Below are 26,812 nucleotides of genomic sequence, written 5' to 3'. Positions count from 1 at the left end.
TAACTGGGGGTGGATTACAGCATAAGTACAGGGATGAGCTACTCGGGAGCCTAGGAAAGTTGGGTGGAAACCCCCGGGGACCTGAACAAAGCATCTAGGGAAAATGCTCCAGACTGATACATTGTAAACTGTCAGAACAGAAAACCGATTACTGCTGTTCACAGAGCATTGCACTGGATACAATTGCAACAAACCCTCAGCTGCTGGAAGTATCAGATCGGTACAGATCAGCGTCTTTTGTATTGAAAGAATATTGTCTCAGCTAGCTGACAGCAAGCAGAGCTATTAAAACTGAAAAAAAAAAAAGGAAAAAATGGTGTATTAGGAAGTTACAGAACCTCTTATTACGCAAAAAGGGGTTTCCAGGAAACATTGCCTCTTTCTTCCAAAACCAACACCACGTCTGTCCACGGTGATGTGTGGTATAGCAGCTCAGTCTCATTCTCAACAGTTGAGCTGTGCTGCAATACCAGACACAACCTGTTGACAAGGGTGGCGCTGTTTGTGGAAGAAATCAGCCAGGTTTTTCTGATCTTTATCATCCCCTGTAACCTTTTATTTACAAAAGTCTGGAGAACTTGGGGCAGATTTACTAATCCAAATTTTTACACCGTGAAACTTTTGACGAGCCAGGTTTATCATAATGGTTGATACTGGAGGATAAATCCAGCATACCGATAGACTGCCTAATCCAGGGGTCAGCAACCTTCAGCATGCCAGCTGCTGTGAGACTACAACTCTCAGCATCCACATTTTCTTGGTTGTTCTTGTAACTCCCACAGAAGTGAAAGGAGGATTCTGAGAGTTGTAGTTTTAGAACAGCTGGAGTGCAGGAGGATGCTGATCTCTGGTCCAGTCCAAGTTTTTCCCCCCACCTATTTATTGGGTAACTTTACGGCAGAATTGTATGCACCTTTTTGTTGCACGCTGTTTAACTTTAAGCCATAACTAGTGATGATCAAACTTCATGTTTTGAAGTTCGAGTTTGTCGTTCGGGTCGTTGCGTCGTTCTGTGACGGAATGCATAACCGATCCGACTGATCCATTATGGGGCCCATAGACTTCTATCATGACTGAATACAAAACGGAATGCCTCTTAAAGGCATTCCGTCATAGAATGCCGTTATGGTCCGTGTTAACGGAATCCAGACTTGAACTTAAAAACATAAGGTTCGCTCATCACTAGCCAAAACCCCTTCAGAAATGTGAAACAAAGCTGGTTCCTGGTATTTTATGCACTGAGCCGGAATCCAGTGTAGATATGTTGGGGCCCCTGATACCTTCCATCCTATTACATTATATGGGTCATCCAGTCTTATCTACATAAAGATTGGTAGTCATACAGTGAACAGTTCTGCAACTTTCTGATGTACTTTGTGTCAGGTCATCATCATTTACAAGATTTCAATGTCCAGAGTCATTTATTATACTCCAGAGCTGCCCTCACTGTTCTGCTGGTGGAGTCACTGTGCACATATATTACATTATTTATCCTGTACTGATTCTGAGTTACATCCTGTATTATACTCCAGAGCTGCACTCACTATTCTGCTGGTGCAGTCACTGTGTACATACATTACTTATCCTGTACTGATCCTGAGTTACATCCTGTATTATACTCCAGAGCTGCACTCACTATTCTGCTGGTGCAGTCACTGTGTACATACATTACTTATCCTGTACTGATCCTGAGTTACATCCTGTATTATACTCCAGAGCTGCACTCACTATTCTGCTGGTGGAGTCACTGTGTACATTTATTATGCTGAGGATAAGCCATCAAATCAAAAGTCTGGAATATCATTTCAAATCAAGCAATACATTCTTTAAAAAAGCTAAATCTCTTCCACCCTAATGATCATATTCCTTACTGTGCCGGTAAGGTTTTAGCAAAATTTGCTGAGGTAAAAAAACAAAAAATAGTCCATGGGAGCTAAATTCCATTACCAGTTGCAGAGGCAGGAAATGAAAAAAAAAACTAAATGTAATTTTCAGGCTGTTCTTCATTTCTCAGTAATGTGGATACTGGAGTGTGAAGAGATCAAAATAATGGCAAGATGATTTCTCATTCCTGTACCTCTGACTGTATCATGTCATTAAACAGTTGCCCGCTTTATATAAAACATCTAATAAAGGAGAGATATAAATGCTTCAAATAACTGCTATAATATTGTCCCCTATGTGCAAGAATATAACTACTGTAATACTGCTCCTATGTACAAGAATATAACTATTAGAATACTGCTCCTATGTACAAGAATATAACTACTATAATACTGCTCTTATGTACAAGAATATAACTACTATAATACTGCCTCCTATGTACAAGAATATAACGACTATAATATTGCCTCCTATGTACAAGAATATAACTACTATAATACTGCTTCTATGTATAAGAATATAACTACTATAATACTGCCTCCTATGTACAAGAATATAACTACTATAATACTGCCACCTATGTACAGTAATATTACACTACTATAATACCGTCCCTCTGGATTTCTGCCGGCCCCATTCTGAGGAGGAATGCTATGTATGAACATTCTCTTAGTTGGTTGTTTCCCTCTGGAGCTAATAATTAGTCTTTGGCGGTAGAGATCTGGACATGATGGGTATATTGGACGACTCTTTATGATGCTGTAGCAGCAGTATGTGCAGAGTGCTGCCATCATCTTCTAAGTACACCACTTGTGTGCTGACATCCACATTATCGGGATGATTGGTGGATTTTGCTTCCTCGTATCTCCACATTCAGTGACCGTCCGGTCATTCCTTCCTGCCGATTCTTTTTTTATTTTTTAAGTGCCTTTCACTTTGAGAAGAAATTAAGTTTTCGCAATCTTTCATATCATCAGCCGCCTGTGTGTATTTTCTTCTTTCCTCTTTTGTCGCCTGTAACCATGGCAATTTCTTTCTAAAAAAAACCTGGAATGATGTTACTTGCCTGGTCACAGGTATCGACCCGGCAGATTGGGGAATGATTGCAGCACTCTTCTCAGATCTGGAGGCATTAAGTGAGAAGCTTCGCTTTGTTCCTCTCGTTTAAAGTGCTGCAAAGCTATTTTTTTTATTTTTATTCTATTTTCCTTAGGGCTCTTTCACACTTGCGTTGTTCTTTTCTTCCGGCATAGAGTTCCGTCGTCGGGGCTCTATGCCGGAAAAATCCTGATCAGGATTATCCCAATGCATTCTGAATGGAGAGAAATCCGTTCAGGATGCATCAGGATGTCTTCAGTTCAGGACCGGAACGTTTTTTGGCCGGAGAAAATACCGCAGCATGCTGCAATTTTTGCTCCGGCCAAAAATCCTGAACATTTGCCGCAAGGCCAAATCCGGAATTAATGCCCATTGAAAGGCATTAATCCGGATCCGGCCTTAGTGCTAAGCGTCGTTTCGGCGCATTATCGGATCAGACGTTCAGCTTTTTCTGAATGGTTACCATGGCTGCCAGGATGCTAAAGTCCTGTTTGCCATGGTAAAGTGTAGTGGGGAATGGGGGAGCAGCACACCCACCGTCTGCGCGGCCCCCGGGGCGCCCCAGAGCAAGGCCAGGGAGCCCCACGCGCATGGACCATGCGATCGCATGGATCACGCAATCCATGCGCATGGGGCACCCCGACGCCACCCCGGGAGCCGCACGGGCGGCAAGCGCACTGCTCCCCCGCTCCCCACTACTACTACGGCAACCAGGACTTTAATAGTGTCCTGGCTGCCATAGTAACACTGAACGCATTTTGAAGACTGATCAGTCTTCAAATGCTTTCAGTTCACTTGCGGTGTTACGGATCCGGCGGGCACCTCCGGCAACGGAAGTGCACGCCTGATCCGGACAACGCAAGTGTGAAAGAGCCCTTACCTGGGCGACTTTATTATCTGCAATAAATGCCACAAATGCCCCTAGACCTAAGAAAATAAAGCCAGAAAACAATTGACTTTTGTTACTCTCTGTCACAGAGCATTCCCACAACACTCTCCCACAGAACATGACTGCCGCCAAGCTGCCCCACCTCAGTGGACTGCGCAATGTCAATCCAGATTGTATCGAACAGTCTGGTTTCTAGGGATATGCACCGCATAGCAACACAGTTGTTAGGTAGTTAATCCCTAGTAACCAGTCAGTAGGGGGAGGACAATGCTGTCTATCCCTTCTAGCCAGTGTGCGCCAATATAATAATGCAACAACGTTGCGCATTGTCTTCCTTTCATTCACTTCGTCTCCTATCGTTTTGTGTAGAAGGATCTTATGCCAACCTATGTGTCTCTATGGTTACAGACTACAAACAATCTGATCTTGTAGTCCCATTCCTTCCATCTGACCCCATAGCTGTTGTATCCGCCTTGCCTTCTTCTTGCCGTTCTTCCCTGTGACCGACCGCCTCTCCCTGTGTTTCCTCCCGCAGAGAAGATCAGGCAGAGATACGCCGACCTCCCCGGGGAGCTTTACATCGTTGAGCTCGAGAAGGATAAGAATGGGCTGGGGCTCAGCTTGGCCGGTAACAAGGACCGCTCCCGGATGAGCATCTTCATTGTGGCCATTAATCCGGATGGACCTGCCGGAGGAGATGGAAGGATCCGGGTGGGGGATGAGCTGCTGGAGGTAAGAGGATTGGGAAACTTTATAATGATCTCAGCAGCGGCACTAGTATTGGGCGGCGGATCACAAGCAAAATACCCCACCCGGCAGACACTGTATCACACATGATAGGCTTGGATACACCAGCTCGGCAGGCGGCATGACACATAATAGGCTTAGATATGTGACTCTGCAGACAGTATCACACAGGATAGGCTTAGATACACCAGCTCGGCAGGCGGTATCACACATGAAAGACTTCCGCATTGCACCCGCACTGAATCCGGACCCATTCATTTCTATGGGGCTGTGCACATGAGCGGTGATTTTCACGCATCACTTGTGTGTTGCGTGAAAATCGCAGCATGCTTCTCTTTGTGCGTTTTTTCACGTAGAAATGAATGGGGTTGCATGAAAATCGCAAGCATCCGCAAGCAAGTGCGGATGCGGTGTGATTTTCACGCACGGTTGCTAGGTGGCAATCGGGATGGGGACCCGATCATTATTATTTTCCCTTATAACATGGTTATAAGGGAAAATAATAGCATTCTGAATACAGAATGCATAGTACAATAGGGCTGGAGGGGTTAAAAAAATATATAATAATTTAACTCCCCTTAATCCACTTGTTCGCGCAGCCTGGCTTCTATTCTGTCTTCATCTGTGAGGAAAAGGACTTTTGATGACGTCACTACGCTCATCACATGATACATCACCATGGCGATGGATCATGTGAATGACCATGTGTTGAGCGTAGTGACGTCATCAAAGGTCCTTTTCCTCACAGATGAAGACAGAAGAGATGTCGGCTGCGCGAACAAGTGGATTAAGGTGAGTTAAAAAAAAATTTAACCACTCCAGCCCTATTGTACTATGTATTCTGTATTCAGAATGCTATTATTTTCCCTTCTAACCATGTTATAAGGGAAAATAATACAATCTACACAACCTTGAACCCAAACCTGAACTTCTGTGAAGAAGTTCGGGTCTGGGTACCACAGTCGTTTTTTTATCACACGCGTGCAAAACACATTGCACCCGTGCGATAAAAACTGAACAACAGAACGCAATCACAGTCAAAACTGACTACTACCTACTCGCACGGGTTTTCCGCAATGCACCAGGACACATCCGGACCTTATCCGGACACGCTCGTGTGAAAGAGGCCTTAGATATGTGACTCTGCTGACGGTATCACACATGATAGGCTTAGATACACCAGCTCGGCAGGCGGTATCACACATGATAGACTTAGATATGTAACTCTGCTGACAGTATCACACATGATAGGCTTAGATACACCAGCTCGGCAGGCAGTATCACACATGATTGACTATGCAGACAGTATCAGACGTGACAGGCTTAACAGAATTATGTTGTGTGATAATACTGCAGACAGTGTCACAAATTATGGGCTTAGATACAGGACTGCAGATAGTATCGCACATAATAGCCTAAAATACATGATTCGGCAGACAGTTTCACACGTGATACTTGGATACATGACTGTGCGGATAGTATCGCACATGATAGACTAAAACACATGATTCAGCAGACCGTTTCACACATGATAGGCTTAGATACATGACTGTACAGACAGTATTACACATGATAGGCTTAGATACATGAATATGCAGACAGTATTACACATGATAGGTTTAGATACATGACAATGCCAGACAGAGACACACGTGATTGGCTTAGATACATGACTCGGCAGACACTATCACACATGATGGGCTTAGGTACATGGCTGTGCCGGCAGTATAACACTTTACACACTTAGATGGACCACTAAGCCAGCGCATGGTTGGGAGAAGGCAGTATCACACAAAATAGGTTTAGGTACATCAAGTCATCAGACAGTATAAAAAAATGACATGCTTAGATACACAAGCTCAGCAGACGGTATCACACATTATACTGTATTTTTGGATACACTGGCTCAGTATCACATGTAGGCTTAGGTACACCAGGTTAGCAGATGGTATCACACAGGATAGGTTAAGAGACACTGACTGAGCAGACAGTATCTTTGATAAACTGAAAAGCAGTGTCTCCACAGACTGTATCAGACATGATAAGCTTAGATACACAGGTCCAGAGGACAGATACAGCAGCTACCATCACACACAGTGGCATCTGTCGAGTGGTGTTCGGATCAGCGCCATATTTCATGCTATTCTATAGTTGGGTCTTTTTGTATTATTGAGATTTCTATTTAACGTTTGCCCCGCCTTCTACTTTGCATAACCCCACCCCTGAGGATTTTTCTTCCTCTTTGAACAAGTCTAGCTTTGAGATAAATGTATGCCAAATATCTCTGAGTTCCGTGCCCCCTACAGCTCTGTGGTGACCTGTTATATCCCCCAGTGTGCGGTCTACCTGCAGGAATCTCAGGAAGCCGGTGGCGTCCATGCCCCTTAATGTCTCCATCTTGCCTCAGGACTGTTATTCCTGATGGTGACCCCCTAAAGCCAGGAGCCCTGTGGTGATCACGATATTGCCTCCCCACTCTCTGCGATTCTCTCTTTAAAATACATTTCGGAGATGACTTCCTTCGTAGATGAGCCTGTAAATTGCTCCACTTTATAGGCTCTTGGAGTCGGATGGATTTGAGATGATCTCATATAATTGCACCACTTCTCTGCATTGTCCTCGTTACATTTTAACTCTATAATTGACTGGACTGTTCCATATAAACAGCAGCAGATGCTTCACCGCTCTGCATTTCTGTGTAAATCCCTCGGCTTTAAGAATGCCGCTCCTCACACTCGCAGCCTTGAAGATTTAACGCATTTCAGGCGAGGATTTGTAATCACCATATAATAGTGTTTTGTAAATTGGATTTCCAGGTTGTATTAAGGTCGGCTGACGGCAGAGACGGAACGAAATGGATTAAAGGAGCCTGTGGCGGAGGCTGCACAGTATAAGGGTCCATTCACACATAAGCATTTTGTGCAACTGAATTGCGGACCCATTCATTTCTATGGGGCTGCACGATGTGCTGGCCAGATCCGGAAATGCGGATCCGCACTTCCGGGTCGGCATTTCCATTCCCGAAAAAAATTGAACGTGTCCTATTCTTGTCCGCAGACAAGGTTAGGCATTTTTTACTGTATTATAGTGCCGGCGATGTGCGGTCCGAAAAATGCGGAACGCACATTGCCGGTGTCCATGTTTTGTGGATCCGCAAAACACATACAGATGTGTGAATGGACCCAAAATGGCACCCAAACAACATTTCCCTACTACAGCCTAAAACAGCCGGCCAGTGGCTTGGCCTCTGTGGTGTCCACCGCATATTGTGTAGCAGTATTATTTACACATTGAATGGCGCTATTATCAGATTGCTTTATATATGGAGCCATTATTTCAGCACGATATGATGGCATTATTCTGGCACTGTGTGGCGGTATCAGTTGAGCAGTCTGAGTATTATTTGAGCAATGTATTCTGGCACTATTATTGAGCAGTGTATGATGTATTATTTGAGCAGGGTATGGTGATGTGTGAGCGCTGCATGATGGTAATTTCCTATTCATTGTGTGGCGGTATAGTATTTTTGCAGTGTACGGTGTCCTCACTGTACCGCCGTATACTGGTATAACGCTGTGGTATACAGATTGGTTGGTATAGTGCAATTCTGTATAACACTGATCATTAGGCACTATAGGGTATAGAATTTATACATTATATGGGGGGGGGGGGTACAGAAATTGTTGCATAGGGCACCATTCAGCATAAGACTGACCATGCACTCCATCGCCCCTATGTAGATTATTGTGTGACAGCCTGAAGCAAGATTTAGCCCCTCATCTACTTGGGAAGTACTGGATATGTGGACACCCAACCACGTCTGCCTCTTCGGTAATGTGTTGATTTATTCTGCTGGGCTTGTGCCTTGACAGAGCAGCCAATCTGGAAAAAAAACGAGCTGCAGTACTTTACTAGCGCCTACTTTATATTCACTTACAGGGAGTCGGTGTAAGCTGCCAGGACTAGATGGGAGTAGTAGTTTCACAAAAGGTCCCAAGGTATTGCCCTACAGGCACATCCAGTTGGCTGTGTCACACAGGGGCAATGAGCAGCAGATTGTTGGGAACGAAGCGTTCCTTCCCAAAAGTAGACTGCTTGTTCAGTGGAGGCGAAGCACTCACCTCCACAGTATGAGGATGAGGGGTCCCTATTGCGATTGCTCGCCCCCTTACAGCTGCATTGTTTCTAGGCAGCAGATCACTGATTAGAGCGCACGATCTGCTGCCTAGAAACAATAATATAGGGGCCGAAGCAGCAAGATAATCACTAACGAGCATTCATAGGAACACTCGATAGCAGTTATCTGGCGGTGTAAAGGTGCTGCCGATTACCCAATGAACGACCAAAACACTCTATTCATCGAGTAAAAGATCATTCATGTGGACACAAAAATCGTTGTTCGCCGGCAGCAGATCGTGCTGTCTAATCACGCTCTGCTGCCGGCAAACGGCGAGTCTGCATGGGGACGTGAAATGGCATTAGTGATAACTGCTTCCTTTAATGTGGAGGAGATCACTGCATGTGAATGTGTCTCCTCCACTGAAGAGCAGGCGATTGTCAGGAAGGAACGCTTCTGTATGGGGACGTGAAATGGCATTAGTGATCACTGCTCCCTATACTGTGGAGGAGATCGCTGCATGTAAATGTGTCTCCTCCACTGACGAGCAGGTGATTGTCGGGAAGCAACGCGTCCTTCCCAACAATCTCCTGCTGTATCGTCCTGTCTAAAGGGACCTTTCGGTGCCTGCGCAAACTACAGTTTTACCCCATGAACGAGCAAAACGCTTGTCCATCGGATGATCTGCGGCACCTTTACACAGATTGTCGGGAACCAGTGTTCACAGGAACTTTTTCCCGGCAATCTGCCCAGTTATCTTGGCATTATTTTTAACATGGACCCTAAGGGGAAAATCTATTTTGTACCAGAGAAGCCATTATGCTGCAGTCAGCAGTTTATACAGCGCGGCCCTCAGCTCTGCTGTGCGGGTAGGTTGTACAAGTCGCTTGGCCTCTAATCCTCTGTTACTTATAGAAAGTGACTTGTCGCCATTAACCTGCATCTTATTGTGTCACCGAGATAATCTCTCCTCATTGGGGCCAAATAACTGCAGGAAAGGTCACCCTTCATTATACATACAGACACGTACACGGCTCAGGCTCTAGAGGAAGAGGAGCTGCTGACTGCCGCCTCTGCCTCCCAGGAGCCTTGTGCTGCCGACTCCGTGTTGCAGGTAAAGATGCGGCGGGGCGGAGTGCATTTTTCTCAGGGCTTTAGAAATCACAAGACAATAGGAAGGAAAAATGGTAGAACTGCAAAAATGTATCATATAATGAACAGTCATATAAGTTATTAATATACTTAGAGTTTTCCAGAACTCTGCTTACTGTCAGGGGCTGGAGAACCAGTGCAAATACTTCTCACAATCTGAGGGTCTATTACATCACATCCAGTCTAAACAATCCTCTGTGAGCCAAGCAGATTGATACATTTTACCAGCACTGATACATTGTAACAAATTCAGGACAGGAGAGAGATTTGTGCTGCTGATGTTTTTACCATATAGAGGATTGCACAGAATAATGCTTCATACAGGTTTAGTGAAATAGATTACCAGGATGTAAAAATGCATGTGCCGGTTCAGTGACAGCAAGCAGAGATCTAGGAGCGATAAATAATCGGATGTTTAAAATTCTGGTTTCACCCCCAAAGCCAGTACTTGTGGGTTCTGGAGTTACTTCTATCAGGCCATAGTTTTCATAATCTTGTTAATTAAAAGTACAAAGAGAAATGTGCCAGCCCGCAGTGGCCCGTCGGGGCGGTGCAGCGCGGGTACCGTGCTCTGCCGCAGCTCACAAAGCTGTTAGACTGTGACAATGAGGACTGACCCAGAGCGCTCATTACATTTCTGCTTTTTATTTTAGCTGAATAACCAGATTCTGTTCGGAAAAAGTCACCAAAACGCGTCAGCAATTATCAAGTCTGCTCCCTCCAAAGTGAAGCTGGTGCTGATCAGGTGAGTTGTCATATGGGAATACCCTACAGCTCGAAGTATCACGGTGATGGGAACAACTTCATCTTAAAGGGGAAGTAAACGAGTGCCATGTAAATGCTGATGTGTGACCACAGGAATGGGTATTTCGTATCTCTGGTAATGTGATAAAAGTGGCAACGAGGGGATAGTGTGGTGTTGTAGACGGGAAACCTACAGAAACTAACTTAAAGGGGTTATCCAATTCCTATAATGGCCCCTCCTCTAGAGCATACCAACCTACTTACTGACACCCGCATCCCTCCGGATCCCTGCACGGCCGCCACTGCATCTCCCCGTCACACGGATCAAAACATCCAGTGACGGTGGGGAGCAGCCAATAGCAGGCAGTGACGATGACCATCCTCCCTAGCATCATGGGTGACGCTATGGAGGTTGATCACCAACGCGGCCTGCTATTGGCTCCTTCACCCATCGGCGGATGTTTTGATCTGTGTGACGGGGAGATGCAGTGGCGGCCGTTCAGGGATCTGGAGGGATGCGGTTGTCGAGGAGCAGGTAAGTATAATCAATATGAGGTGCCCAGACATTGGGGGGGTCATTATAGGGGTTGAATTTAATTTTCTTCACTTGCAAAATTACAGCTGAAATGTGATTTGTTGTTGCTTTTCTTCACAAATGGTTTTAAGTGGTTTACCAGTCCCTGAAGTTAAAAGTTTTCATGCACCTGCCCCTGGTGTCTTGTGGTTTGATGCACCTGCCCCTGGTGTCCTGTGGTTTGATGCACCTGCCCCTGGTGTCCTGTGGTTTGATGCACCTGCCCCTGGTGTCCTGTGGTTTCATGCACCTGCCCCTGGTGTCCTGTGGTTTCATGCACCTGCCCCTGGTGTCCTGTGGTTTGATGCACCTGCCCCTGGTGTCCTGTGGTTTCATGCACCTGCCCCTGGTGTCCTGTGGTTTGATGCACCTGCCCCTGGTGTCCCGTGGTTTGATGCACCTGCCCCTGGTGTCCCGTGGTTTGATGCACCTGCCCCTGGTGTCCCGTGGTTTGATGCACCTGCCCCTGGTGTCCTGTGGTTTACTTAACCAATTCCTAGTGCCCAGTACATAAATTAACCAGTTTCAAGTGACCACTGGTTAAAAACAAACTTGGTTTGGTGCATCGATCCCTTGTGTTCACTGGTTTGATCCCCCCAGTCTCTGGTGTCCAGTTGATTGATTTGGCAGTCCAGTAATTTAATGCATCTGTCCCTGTTGTCCAGTGGTTTGATCCACCAGTCACTTTGTCCAGTCGTTTTATGCTCCACCACTGGTTTTAACTGGTTTAAAAGGGTATTCCAGTATTAAAAATAAGACTCCCATTGAAAGATGCAATACAAAATAAAGTCCTTTAATCCTTTATATTTAGCGATAAAATGTTTTCACTAGTTTTCCACGTAATCATTCACCACTTGCTGATTCTTTATAGGCCGCTGCCCAGGGTTACGTTGCGACCTGTAGTTAAGCTGGCTGGTCGAGCATGCTCAGTCGGTAACTGAAATGTCTGTGCCCCTTTTGTAAATCTTGTCTGCATCCTCTTGAGAATGGCGCTCTTATCCGGTGGTAATGGCCGCCTTGCAATTCCATGAACTCGGACCCCGACCCTGTTCACCCTCCAAGCTTTAATTCCATTAACACTGAAATCACTTGATGGGGAAAAAAAATTAACGTTCTTGTATAAGAATCTAATGAGTCCTCTGTTTTCATAAGACCTTCTTTGTATCGTGTGCAGAGATTTAATATGAAGACGTCTCGCTGCGAGAGATCAAAAGACCTAATTTCACATTTAAGTAAGCGGCTTAGTCAGCGGAAGATTTGCATATCTGAGCCGAGCTCCCCCTGTAGCGGCGCTATAAAGACGTTCAGACGTCCTGCCGAACGGCCTTTAACTGAGGCTAAAAATTTTCTTGATTGGCCAGGTAGTCAATATTCCACCTCCCTTTCCTATTATACTGTGCCTCTGTCCTTCCTCCAGTCTTTACACTGCAGCTCTGCTCCATTTGAACACAGCTATAATCGGTGACCCCAGCTTAAAGGGGGGATGACTGAGTCATACAGAGAAGTTCTACCCAGGAATGAATGGTCATCTAATATATAAAGCTGAGTGTATGTGTGTGTGTGTATGTCTGCTAAAGGAATCTGCACAGTCGCATTTACAATCCTGAAATTTGGCACACAGGTACATCAGGTGTCCGGGAAGGTTTTAGACCAGGTCTCAGCTCTCTAGCACATACCGTTCCTGAGATATTCCCAAAAAATGCATTAGCCAATAAAAGCCTGCCATACACACGGTCACATGTTTTACACCAGGTTTCCATAACAACCCCGCCATTTTTCTTCACTGCTGTAGGTCAGCTTTAAAGGGTCAGGGTGTTGTGGATGGCACGGTTAAGGGAGCGGAGTGCTGTGGAGGTCACAGTTCAGGGGCAGGTGGGGTGGCCATACAGGCCAGTCTCAAAAGACAGACTTAAAAACCACACCCCCAGGTCCAGCTAAGCCACGTGTGACCCGGTTAGGCCACTCCCCCCCCCCCCCCCCCCGACTCCGCAGCCGACGGGAATTGAAAAATGAAAGTAAAAATCAACCTTCGTCAGCTGCAGGGGTGGGAAGGAGGGTGACTTTCTCCCTGCAGCTCACACTTAGACAGCACAGTGCTGCTGTCTGAGAGTGAGCTGTTCAAAAGGTCAGGGAGTCTGAAAGCTGGACTGTCCGGCCTAAAACCGAACCTCTGGCCACGCTAGGGGCAGGCGCTGTGGAGGTCTCTGTTAAGGGGGCAGGGAACGGTGGAGGTCACAGTTAAGGGGATGGGGCGCTATGGAGGTCAGTGTTAAGGGGCAGATTGCTGTAGATGCCACTATTAAGGGGGCGGGGTGTTGTGGAAATCACCGTTAAGGAGACTGGGTACTGTGGAGGTCACTAATAAAGGGGCGGCTGCTGTGGAGGTCACTGTTAAAGGGGAGGGCGCTGTGGATGTTACTGTTAAGGGGGCAGGCCGCTGTGGAGGTCACTGGTAAGGGGGCAGGCCGCTGTGGAGGTCACTGTTAAGGGAGAAGGGGACTCTGGACGCCAATATTAAAGGGGCAGTGGGGTACTGTGAGGTCACTGTTAAGGGAGTGGAGTACAGGGGAGGTCACTGTTAAGGGAGCGGGGGACTGTGGCAGTCACTGTTAAAGGGGCAGTCACTGTGGAGGTCACAGTCAAGGGGACTGTAGCCTATGTTCAGTGTTAGGGGGCTGTAGAGGTCACTGTCAAGGGGGTGGGGTGCTGTGGAACTCACTGTTAAAGGGGCAGGCTGCTGTGAAGGTCAAAGTTAAGGGGGTGGGCTGCTGTGGAGGTCCCATTTTAAGGAGATGTGGCACTGTGGAGGGGGTCAGTGTTAAGGGGTAGGGGGCTGTGGAGGTCACTGTTAAGGGGGTGGGCTGCTGTGGAGGTCCCATTTTAAGGAGATGTGGCCCTGTGGAGGGGGTCAGTGTTAAGGAGTGGGGGGCTGTGGAGGTCACTGTTAAGGGGGCGGGGTGCAGGGGTCATTGTTATAGTGGATAGTGTTGAAACATTAAATAAAATAGATTAAATATACCTGTGTGAAGCGGGGTCCTTCTGCTAATAAAATAATAAAAGAACATATTCCCGCAGCCGCTGTGATGCTCCTCGTCGGGCTGCTGCAGCGATGATGTTGCCCGTAACTTCTACAGCCATTCACTGGCCTTATTTTCATGTGCCGTATTTCACTGAGGCCAACGATTGGCTGCTGTGGCGTCCAGGGTAAATGGGGACATCACCCCTGCAGTCAAGATGACATCATGGCTGCACTGACGGGCATGAAAACATCAGCGCCATTTTATTATTTTATGACCATTCCTGCTTGGGGGGATTTTTTATTTTTTATTTATTTTTTATTTTTTTTACAACCCCTTTAATGTTTTGCCTATTGGCATCCAAGCTAATATGTAATCCACCTCCTGCCTCTTCAGAGGCTGCTGCTATGCAGTCCACTATGCTTGACACTGCACTTCTGCTCTCTTACATTAGCCTTAAAGGGGTATTCCCACCTAATAAATTTACCTATTTATAGGATATGGCATCACTTTATGATCGGTGGAGGTCTGTCCTCTAAGATCCTGAGAATGAAGGGGCTGCACACCCCCTGTATTTTGCTGCACAGCGGCACTCACGGCCACCCATAGACGGAATACTGGCTACTGTAACGGATGCCTGTCTTCAGCGGCAATAGTAGAGAATGAGGAATCCACAAAGCTATGAAGATCAGTGGATCATTGCTACTTGGAAGGAACAAGAACTGACATTATGGAATTGTTTTTTATGCCAGTCCCTATTACGGAGAATAAGAATATATTGGGGGGATTGCTATTTATGCAGTTCTTTAATATGTCTCTGTAGGTTCACCGAGGGTCTAGGTGTTTTACTCCCCCTGGTCCTTCTCATTAGATCAGTGGATTTCAGCTCCCAGGAGACTTTATGAAGGAGCTGAACCTCCTCGTAATTGTCTCAGGGAGGTATAGTGACAGGGAAATTATTAGAACGGACTGAGCAAGCTGAAGTACCTTAATGTCTTGTGTGTCCTTGTCCTGAGGTCATAACATATGAGCGAGCCCGCATCCTCCACCATATTTTTATTAGCTTTTCCTTCCTTTAGCTCAATTGGAAGTCGTATTAAAGGACAATTCCACCATTTCACTGTCCTGACCTCCATAAAGAGGAGTGAATTTCTTTCAGAGCCATAGGTCACTTTCTGCTCTATTCACACCCAAAGTGAGAGTACAAACCGTGCTGGTTCCTGATCTGCCCCCCGCAGACAGACTAGGCTAAGGTGGTAGGCCGCACGACCGTCACTGTGATCTGAAGAGAAGTGAAGCTCCGTATCTGGCTGCAGCCACATGCAGGGATTAGATAAAACGTGTTTTACAGGACCACCCATACTCGGGGGAGTGCCGGGTATTGCGGATTCACTCCATTCCCCATAATAAGGCTGAGCTTATGCCCAAGATTGGTGCTGTTTCTGAAGGATAAAAAAGCATATCCTTTTTTCTAATTCTGGACAACCCCTTAAATTCTGGAAATGGACAGGCTCCGCCCATAAGTCTGTCATATAGCAGTGGTTTATTGGGTGGCGTTCCCCTTTAAGTTAATAAACAAGGCTTAGGAATGGTGGACTGTCCGGAGAGTACGCTCTTTCACGCGGAAGCGTTTTCTTTGCCGCATAACCAGCTGTAAATTGAACACTGGTCTCGCTGCCGCCTGCTCGTCAGACTGTGCAGCCCCTGATGCTAATTTTACACTTGTTGGTCACAATATGATTTACGTCAAGCTGCGTTTGATGGCGGCGGCGTCTTGTCAGCCATGAAATCACAGCGCCCCTTGCCCCCTTCCCTTCATCATCCTGTTCATGCCTAGTAAGAGATGATCCATTTTGGCAATTGTAGGTCATAATTCACATTTTTGCACAATCTGCTGCTGGAATTTGCCGCTGACGTTCAAGCCAAATGTATTGGTTGTTCTACCTGTGTCTGGGAAAGCTGAGTGACAGCAAAAATGGCTGCAATTACGGCTGACTTTCGTGGTAATAAAAAAAACAAAAACTTCTATTTGACTGCAGTATGTGAATGCGCCCCTAGACCCCCTCGTGGTCCCTCTCTTATCTCATCCGCTTAGCAGAGTCCCTGTAAAGCTGAGTTCTCATTTCCTTGCCTTGATATTCATGGAGGTAATAAAATCCCTGAGGCTTTATCTACAGCAGCGTCAGGCACGGTCGGCTCCTGAAATTAATGTGCGTGCAGAATAACGGCGCGCCGGCTCCTCATATATCTTCACGTATCCTGCTGTGTACAGTCGTCATCCCGTTTTATTATATGTGATTAAACTAAACTTTTTGTGGGGGGTTGGGATGGGAGCGTTCACTACGTGAAGCGCGTCACACAAATACGTGCACAAGGATCCAAAAAGAGAATGATTGTCGTAGACCTTTCCCTAGTGCGTCAAGCTCGGGCCATGGGTTCTCTTAGCGTAGGGAGAGCTGATCCTGCTTCCAGCATCCACCAGGAGACGCAGTCAAAGGTTTGACTCTCCCAGAAAGCAGAGCCGGGTTTTTGAGGGGTGAAGAACACGCATCCCCCCCCCCCCCAGACGAAGGGAGTGAGGGAGCGGGAGTGAGGGAGCGAGCGGGACGGAGGGAGTGAGGGAGCGAGCGGGACGGAGGGAGTGAGGGAGCGAGCGGGACGGAGGGAGTGAGGGAGCGAGCGGGACGGAGGGAGTGAGGGAGCGAGCGGGACGGAGGGAGTGAGGGAGCGAGCGGGACGGAGGGAGTGAGGGAGCGAGCGGGACGGAGGGAGTGAGGGAGCGAGCGGGACGGAGGGAGTGAGGGAGCGAGCGGGACGGAGGGAGTGAGGGAGCGAGCGGGACGGAGGGAGTGAGGGAGCGAGCGGGACGGAGGGAGTGAGGGAGCGAGCGGGACGGAGGGAGTGAGGGAGCGAGCGGGACGGAGGGAGTGAGGGAGCGAGCGGGACGGAGGGAGTGAGGGAGCGAGCGGGACGGAGGGAGTGAGGGAGCGAGCGGGACGGAGGGAGTGAGGGAGCGAGCGGGACGGAGGGAGTGAGGGAGCGAGCGGGACGGAGGGAGTGAGGGAGCGAGCGGGACGGAGGGAGTGAGGGAGCGAGCGGGACGGAGGGAGTGAGGGAGCGAGCGGGACGGAGGGAGTGAGGGAGCGAGCGGGACGGAGGGAGTGAGGGAGCGAGCGGGACGGAGGGAGTGAGGGAGCGAGCGGGACGGAGGGAGTGAGGGAGCGAGCGGGACGGAGGGAGTGAGGGAGCGAGCGGGACGGAGGGAGTGAGGGAGCGAGCGGGACGGAGGGAGTGAGGGAGCGAGCGGGACGGAGGGAGTGAGGGAGCGAGCGGGACGGAGGGAGTGAGGGAGCGAGCGGGACGGAGGGAGTGAGGGAGCGAGCGGGACGGAGGGAGTGAGGGAGCGAGCGGGACGAAGGGAGTGAGCGAGCGGGACGGAGGGAGTGAGGGAGCGAGCGGGACGAAGGGAGTGAGCGAGCGGGACGGAGGGAGCGAGCGGGACGGAGGGAGGGAGCGAGCGGGACGGAGGGAGGGAGCGAGCGGGACGGAGGGAGGGAGCGAGCGGGACGGAGGGAGGGAGCGAGCGGGACGGAGGGAGCGAGCGGGAGGGAGGGAGGGAGCGGGACGGAGGGAGGGAGGGAGCGGGACGGAGGGAGTGAGGGAGGGAGCGGGACGGAGGGAGTGAGGGAGGGAGCGGGACGGAGGGAGTGAGGGAGGGAGCGGGACGGAGGGAGGGAGGGAGCGAGCGGGACGGAGGGAGGGAGGGAGCGAGCGGGACGGAGGGAGGGAGGGAGCGAGCGGGACGGAGGGAGGGAGGGAGCGAGCGGGACGGAGGGAGGGAGGGAGCGAGCGGGACGGAGGGAGGGAGGGAGCGAGCGGGAGGGAGGGAGCGAGCGGGAGGGAGGGAGCGAGCGGGACGGAGGGAGCGAGCGGGACGGAGGGAGCGAGCGGGACGGAGGGAGCGAGCGGGACGGAGGGAGGGAGTGAGGGAGCTGGACGGAGGGAGTGAGGGAGGGAGCGGGACGGAGGGAGGGAGCGGGACGGAGGGAGTGAGGGAGGGAGCGGGACGGAGGGAGTGAGGGAGGGAGCGGGACGGAGGGAGTGAGGGAGGGAGCGGGACGGAGGGAGTGAGGGAGGGAGCGGGACGGAGGGAGTGAGGGAGCGGGACGGAGGGAGTGAGGGAGGGAGCGGGACGGAGGGAGTGAGGGAGGGAGCGGGACGGAGGGAGTGAGGGAGGGAGCGGGACGGAGGGAGTGAGGGAGGGAGCGGGACGGAGGGAGTGAGGGAGGGAGCGGGACGGAGGGAGTGAGGGAGGGAGCGGGACGGAGGGAGTGAGGGAGGGAGCGGGACGGAGGGAGTGAGGGAGGGAGCGGGACGGAGGGAGTGAGGGAGGGAGCGGGACGGAGGGAGTGAGGGAGCGAGCGGGACGGAGGGAGTGAGGGAGCGAGCGGGAGGGAGTGAGGGAGCGCGCGGGCGGGACAGAGAGAGAGGCAGAGAGATACTGTAGATGGATACAATACAGACTTCTTTATCAGAAGTGAATAGAGTCGACTTGATCGGACAGAGCAGATTGCCCTATGAATACATCCTCATATTACAGGCTGCCACCAGAGGCTGTATTCTGCAGTAGACACAGGCTCTCATGAAATACCCTGCGTCCGCTGTAGAGTGCACACAATGGAGTAGCTTTACTAAACTTAATATGGCGTTCTCCCTCAATTTTCACTAAAATACTGGTGCACACGTTTATTTGGCTCGGGGTTTATGGCAGAGGGACATATAGATCACACCTACAGATGTAGCAGGGGTAACACACAAAATCTTAACTCAAATTTCTTAACTCTTAACTCGTGTTATCTTGAAACAAAAGCCATTAAAAAGCAATTGCTTAACGCATTTAGTTGCATTTATTTTAGATACCACGTCTCATAAAGCATTTGTTTTAACCCTACTGCATCCATAGTTCTAGAAAGTGTGCAGAAGTCAAGCATGTTTGGATTTCTGGCGTCTGTCGCGTTGTGGTCTTAATAACCCCAAATTGCAATTTTATGCCTAACCAAGTGTTTTACACACTTTTAAGCCTCCTTGGAAAACGCGGCATGGCTTAAAATGCAGCAACAGGAACCAAACCTTTGGCAAAACATTAGGTGCAAAATCGGGCAACAAATAAGTGGTTAATGTAAACAAAGGTGTCCGACCTGGTGAGAGAGACCGAATTTATTATCCAGTGTGAGCCACCAGGATACATTTGGCCCATCTTTAGACTGCCTGTCTGTCTGCACTGGTTAAGTAAATCTGTCCCAATTTCTACCGATAAGGATCCAGAAGCCGCATAAAGTTTTTATCTTTGGGTGAGGTATTACTTCCCAGGGTAATGCGGGCTGCTCACAATGAAGACCTCTGGCCTTTGGGACTCAGTCTAAACCATTTGGGGCAATATTATTTTTAATTTCTGATTGAACCTAGCCGTAAATTGGTTACAGCTGTTTTCTAGGGCAGAAAGGCAAACAATAGTCACGGACAGAGGCAGCTGATATTCCACAGCGTGTATTATTCTCTTCTGCACATACTCTGAGGAGCACAGGGGAAAGCAACGGCTTTAGTTTCTTCTCTTCTGGTATAAGGAGGCAAAGGATTTGTATTTCTATCTCCGGCAAATGCTCCACACACAGCCTCTGACCCTCTGCCTGATACAATGCGCTGCATCTGTGTCATTAGAGACAAAATGCGGAGACGATGCAACGGTTACAGGTCAGGATGAGTTGGGAATGTGACTGTCGGTTTATTTTGATACATTGTATCCTTTTACTGCAATATGCTACAAATCTGATGTTCTTAAAATGCAAGGATTGTGAGCTCTGCGCCATCTGGTTATATCATATACCGTACATTAGTGTTTGCAATTATGTATAGACATTGTAATCGAACTGCAATTATATCAAATGCTCAGTAAGCCTTATCGTCGTGATTCTGTCTATTATTGCACCTACCAGTCTTGTACCCTTAGTCGACCAAGGTTTGGTATAGATCGCAGGAGGTGATTATGCAGCTTATTAATAATGTTATCTTCAGGTACAGCCATTCAGGGGAATTTAACCAATGATCAGGAATACACATTGTTATAAAAGCTTCTCAGGCGTATTCAGCCAAGTAACAAATTAGAACTATCGGTGCTAAATAATAATACGGTCCCCTATAGATAAAAATATGCTATAATACTGCACCTTAAAAACAACAATATAACATAATAATGCCCCCATGTACAAGAATATGGTTTCTATAGTACAGCCCCCTATTTAAAATAATATAACTAATAAACTGCCTCCTATATGCAAGAATATAACTACTATAATACTGCTCCTGTGTACAAGAATATAACTACTATAATACTGCCTTCTATGTACAAGAATATAACTACTATAATACTGCCTCTTATGTACAAGAATATAACTACTATAATACTGCTCCTATGTACAAGAATATAACTACTATAATACTCCTATGTACAAGAATATAACTACTATAATACTGCTCCATATGTACAGGAATATAACTACTATAATACTCCTCCTATGTACAAGAATATAACTACTATAATACTGCTCCTATGTACAAGAATATAACTACTATAATACTGCCTCCTATGTACAAGAATATAACTCCTATAATACTGCCTCCTATGTACAAGAATATAACTACTATAATACTGCCTCCTATGTACAAGAATATAACTACAATAATACTGCTCCTATGTACAAGAATATAACTACTATAATACTGCTCCTATGTACAAGAATAGAACTACTATAATGCTGCTCCTATGTACAAGAATATAACTACTATAATACTGCTCCTATGTACAAGAATATAACTACTATAATACTGTCTCCTATGTACAAGAATATAACTACTATAATACTGCTCCATATGTACAGGAATATAACTACTATAATACTGCTCCATATGTACAGGAATATAACTACTATAATACTGCCTCCTATGTACAAGAATATAACTACTATAATACTGCTCCTATGTACAAGAATATAACTACTATAATACTGCCTCCTATGTACAAGAATATAACTACTATAATACTGCCTCCTATGTACAAGAATATAACTCCTATAATACTGCTCCTATGTACAAGAATATAACTACTATAATACTGCCTCCTATGTACAAGAATATAACTACTATAATACTGTCTCTTATGTACAAGAATATAACTACTATAATACTGCTCCTATGTACAAGAATATAACTACTATAATACTGCCTCCTATGTACAAGAATATAACTACTATAATACTGCCTCCTATGTACAAGAATATAACTCCTATAATACTGCTCCTATGTACAAGAATATAACTACTATAATACTGCCTCCTATGTACAAGAATATAACTACTATAATACTGTCTCTTATGTACAAGAATATAACTACTATAATACCGCCACCTGTTGTTCGCTATGGGGATTTTTCTAAGTTGATCCCTTGTTTGTCCAGTTAGTGTTGTCACCGATGAGTCAGATTTTCTCTGTCCACATTTTACCAGGAGTAAAGATGCTGCAGAACAGATGGCCATCACCCCGCACCCCTCATCTGCCGACACCCACTTCTCTCCTCAGGTAAGTGTTTCTTGTAGATCTTTCTTAATTTGCCCAATGGCTTCCATCTCCGATGGATCGGCCACTAATGTCTTTAGTATTTGTCGTCTTGTTGCTCAGTGATGTCAACTATGAAAACCAGAAAGAAATCCATGTGTCTCTCTGATGCTGCACTGTTTGGACTATTGGATGATAAAACGTCCATATAGAATATGTATTTTACATTATCCAAATTATTTGTTTATTTTCTCCCACAATTCTCTGCTCAGCAGCACTTCATCTATGTGCATTCTGAGCCTCCTGTTTCGTGAACTGAATCCAAATCCAACAGTCAAAGCATTAGCGGCATGCATTTTTTTCTTCGAATAACCATGGCATCAGAATGTTACATTTGTATTGGATTCTGTTGAATACAGTTACTATTGTTCTGTTACCTTGTTACTCTGGACAACATGCTTTTTCTCACACTGTCAGCTACACATGTGACAAACATGTAAGGTATAAAACCTCTTGGAGCACTTAGTCGCTCAGTGCACTTCCCCGGTATTCATGCTGGTACATCTGTAGTTCAGGTTAAGGACAGGTCAGCAGATTCCAGGTATAAGTGCTGAGCCATCCACAAAGCGTTTTATTCTTAAGTAGTTAATCAGAAAGTGTAGATCCATTATTCTGGTAGTGAGGGAAAGTTCGTTTGGAGAAGGGGTGGAGGGGTTAATCAATGGTTTAGTGCTATTGTGCTCCCCCCTCCACCTGCCATGTATTATAGTTGGGTATCTTCTCTAGGGACAGACAACACAATTGCTATAGGGTGTTTGGTGAGAGGGGGCAGCACTGAGCTGTTTCCTCACTTAGTTACAGCCTATGACTGCAGCTGCCACTAGGGGGAGCTCACGGCATAGAGATTCTTCCACCTTTCATTCAGTAGTTCAGTATTGGCTCCCCCTAGTGGTGGCAGAAGACAGACAGCGTTATATAAGTCAACTATGCCTGGTATTTGGGGCTATATGGGTTAAAAAACAGCCCTTTTCCCTATATAGGTATTTGAAAAAATGCATCTTTAGGAGCTTTCACGGGTTTAACCTCCTGGGAGTTTTGCTGTGGAGCCCCTGTTAGAGAAGGGGCTCTGGACACTTGATTAATTTTTGTCCAGTAACGGGGTCTTCCGCTTTTCGTTTAAATTTCAGAAATGCCAAAATCTGCATTTTTTTATTTTTTATTTCCCCCCCGCCGTAGAATATAGTCTAAATGTAAGAGATCAAGGAAGATGTCTTATGTTTAGAAGCAGAGGTGGATCCACCAAAGTTATGTAGAGGCCGGTGCTTCTTCATACCTCTGGCGGATCCATCGCCAGCGCAGGTGCTTATTAAGACCAGCGTCTAAATCGCCAGTGTTAATAAATGTGTCCCATTGTTTCTCTTCTGTATCACTTTCCAGACACGTCCCTTTTTAAATATAAATCAAAATTTCTCTCATTTCTGATCATTTTGGGCGACAAGTCATGGTCTAACGGTTTGTCGCCATCTCTCGTAGGAGCAGCCTGACGTCACCGTTTCCAGCAGGACTGAAGATGGCAGCTTGAATGACTTTATGAAAAGCTTTACAGACCCTGAGATAAAACCGACTGTGAGTTTAATATATTCTAAGTCTGTAAAAATGAGGCCTAAATTTACAGCTAATCCTAATTATTATAGGAGAGGTACAAGATCCTGATACATTGTCTTCCAATTTAAAAGAATTAGGGTCTTCTCTATGTACCCCCCTTATAGTGGTCCCCAAGCACCCCACACCCTCCCCACTCTGCCCCCTCAGCAGGTTGCAGTATTTTCCACCCTACAGAAGATATGGCAGGTGTGGCTCTGCGGTGCCTCCGGTGGTAGGTCAGGGGCTGCCGTCACTGAGATGCCCATCCCTGAATATTAATTACATTTGGTTGGCATGAGTCCGCAGTTTGTGCCACCCCTCCACCCTCTCGGCCTCTATATAGCACCTTCATCTTTCATTTTGTGCAATCCAGAGCCCAATGTAGGAGCTGGGAATGATCATTTAATACCTGGTCTCATTCTCCTCCAAATGCATCCAAAAGCGTCTCGCATGTGATTAAACGACCTTCGTTCTTGAATATCATTTAGCCGTGAAACACACATGGCTGCGGGAACGGAAAGTGCGTCCCCATCAATGGAAATATCTGCAGAGCGCTGCCATAAATCATAAGACGTTACATATTCATCCGCAGAACAAAGCCCAAAAAAAAAAAGGAAAAAACGAAGCGCGTAATTAAGTGTAGAAGTGGATGAAAGGGTTTTCATCATTTTATTAATATGCAAAATTCAATAAATACTCTCATTTACATAAAAAATGCTGCCCCCTCTTAGTGAGAGAGTGTTTACGGCTAGACGGGCCTCATTGACGCATTTAGACATTTTGTCCAGTTGACTTTGAGAGGGGACATGGTTGAGGGTTGATAAATTGCCACCATCTTGGCCTTTCTGACCTACAGAGCTGTTAGATGTTGGGAGTAGTAGTTACATGGGGCAGGGGCGGACTGGCCATATATCCTACAGGAAATTTCCCGGTGGGCTGATGCCCAAGCCTTCCTTATGGCCGCTGTCAGGTTCATAGTGAGCTGATGCTCTCAGCATTTATTAGTACTTATGCCCCTGGCCAGCAGCAAGATGCCCTCCTGAACTCAACTGTATCTCCGTCCTCAGTATGATGGTAGGGCAGTGTTTTATGCTGCAGTCCTGTCAATTTGGGCTTACCTACAACATGGGGCCATTTTAAGGTTTTTTCCAGGGCCACACACGATGAACAGGTTCTGGACAGCCCAGACAGGTCACCAGTAGAGAAGATTGTTTCATCTGCTGACAAGTACGAGCAGCTCCCACGGTTTCGTTGTTCACCATCCAGACACAGGTGGCACCTTCATTATACTCCTTTCTCTGCCCGGACCATTACCAGGTACTTTGCAGAAGGAAATTTGGTGTCGCTGTGCCCATAACGTGTCCTGCCATTGACAGCCAGCCATGTCTCCTTCGTTTGGAGTGGTGACCTGAACAAGAAACCTGGAACTGGTATGGACTGGAACTATATTGTCTTTGGCGATGAATCCAGGTTCTATGGACGCTTTGTGGTGAGCGTTTGCTGTGGAGCGACACACTGCCCCCACTGCTGGTGTGATGATCTGGGAGCCATCGCATATGACAGTCGGTCACCCCTAGTAGTGATATGAGGGGCACTAACAGCTCAGAGATATGTGCAGGACATACTGCCGCCACATGTGTTCCTCTCATGGCAGGTTCAGCAGAATAATGCTCGCCCGCACACTGCAAGGGTTTCCCTGAAATGTCTCCCTAGATTTAAACACTTCCTTGATTTGCCCGGTCACCAGATGTATCATCAATCAAGCATTTATGGGACCAACCGGGTCGTCGGCTTCACCAACCTATGAGCGTGCAGGATCTACAGGCCCATCTGTAACATCTGTGCTGCAGGATACCAGGAACCTGTGTGGCTCCATACCTAGACGTATCTCATCTTGTATCCAGGCTAGAGGCTGTATCTCATCTTGTATCCAGGCTAGAGGCCGTATCTCCTCTTGTATCCAGGCTAGAGGCCGTATCTCATCTTGTATCCAGGCTAGAGGCCGTATCTCCTCTTGTATCCAGGCTAGAGGCCGTATCTCCTCTTGTATCCAGGCTAGAGGCCGTATCTCCTCTTGTATCCAGGCTAGAGGCCGTATCTCCTCTTGTATCCAGGCTAGAAGCCGTATCTCCTCTTGTATCCAGGCTAGAGGCCGTATCTCCTCTTGTATCCAGGCTAGAGGCCGTATCTCCTCTTGTATCCAGGCTAGAGGCCGTATCTCCTCTTGTATCCAGGCTAGAGGCCGTATCTCCTCTTGTGTCCAGTTATTGGCCGTATCTCCTCTTGTATCCAGGCTAGAGGCTGTATCTCCTCTTGTATCCAGGCTAGAGGCTGTATCTCCTCTTGTATCCAGGCTAGAGGCTGTATCTCCTCTTGTATTCAGGCTAGAGGCTGTATCTCCTCTTGTATTCAGGCTAGAGGCCGTATCTCCTCTTGTATCCAGGCTAGAGGCCGTATCTCATCTTGTATCCAGTTAGAGGTCGTATCTCCTCTTGTATCCAGGCTAGAGGCTGTATCTCCTCTTGTATCTAGGCTAGAGGCTGTATCTCCTCTTGTATCTAGGCTAGAGGCTGTTTCTTCTCTTGTATCCAGGCTAGAGGCTGTATCTCCTCTTGTATCCAGGCTAGAGGCTGTATCTCCTCTTGTATCCAGGCTAGAGGCTGTATCTCCTCTTGTATCCAGGCTAGAGGCTGTATCTCCTCTTGTATCCAGGCTAGAGGCTGTATCTCCTCTTGTATCCAGGCTAGAGGCTGTATCTCCTCTTGTATCCAGGCTAGAGGCTGTATCTCCTCTTGTATCCAGGCTAGAGGCTGTATCTCCTCTTGTATCCAGGCTAGAGGCTGTATCTCCTCTTGTATCCAGGCTAGAGGCTGTATCTCCTCTTGTATTCAGGCTAGAGGCTGTATCTCCTCTTGTATCCAGGCTAGAGGCTGTATCTCCTCTTGTATCCAGGCTAGAGGCCGTATCTCCTCTTGTATCCAGGCTAGAGGCCGTATCTCCTCTTGTATCCAGGCTAGAGGCCGTATCTCCTCTTGTATCCAGGCTAGAGGCTGTATCTCCTCTTGTATCCAGGCTAGAGGCTGTATCTCCTCTTGTATCCAGGCTAGAGGCCGTATCTCCTCTTGTATCCAGGCTAGAGGCTGTATCTCCTCTTGTATCCAGGCTAGAGGCTGTATCTCCTCTTGTATCCAGGCTAGAGGCTGTATCTCCTCTTGTATCCAGGCTAGAAGCAGTCTAACAGGGTCCTAGAGCCTCCTCTCCATTGTACACTTTCCCCAATAGTCTTCTCTCTCTAATATTGTATCATCATTACAGTCTCACACACAGAAAGCTTCACC

At 47.2% G+C, this 26,812-nt stretch overlaps 1 protein-coding gene across 5 annotated transcripts in view; it reads left to right on the top strand.

Annotated features, from left to right (window-relative positions):
- Positions 1-26,812, top strand: part of PATJ (PATJ crumbs cell polarity complex component) — a 193,764-nt gene that overhangs the window by 136,690 nt on the left and 30,262 nt on the right. For all 5 annotated transcript variants that reach the window (XM_040408093.1, XM_040408092.1, XM_040408091.1 and 2 more), the window contains 4 exons: positions 4,407-4,603; positions 10,541-10,632; positions 21,782-21,854; positions 23,364-23,456. In XM_040408093.1, coding sequence (XP_040264027.1) covers positions 4,407-4,603; positions 10,541-10,632; positions 21,782-21,854; positions 23,364-23,456 — 455 coding nt within the window. The remainder of the gene's footprint in view (positions 1-4,406; positions 4,604-10,540; positions 10,633-21,781; positions 21,855-23,363; positions 23,457-26,812) is intronic.

The sequence above is a fragment of the Bufo bufo genome, chromosome 9, assembly GCF_905171765.1.
Source record: "Bufo bufo chromosome 9, aBufBuf1.1, whole genome shotgun sequence".
Lineage (NCBI taxonomy): Eukaryota > Metazoa > Chordata > Amphibia > Anura > Bufonidae > Bufo > Bufo bufo.
Note: the sequence above shows the minus strand (reverse complement) of the source record. Positions and strands in the feature narration are given on the sequence as shown.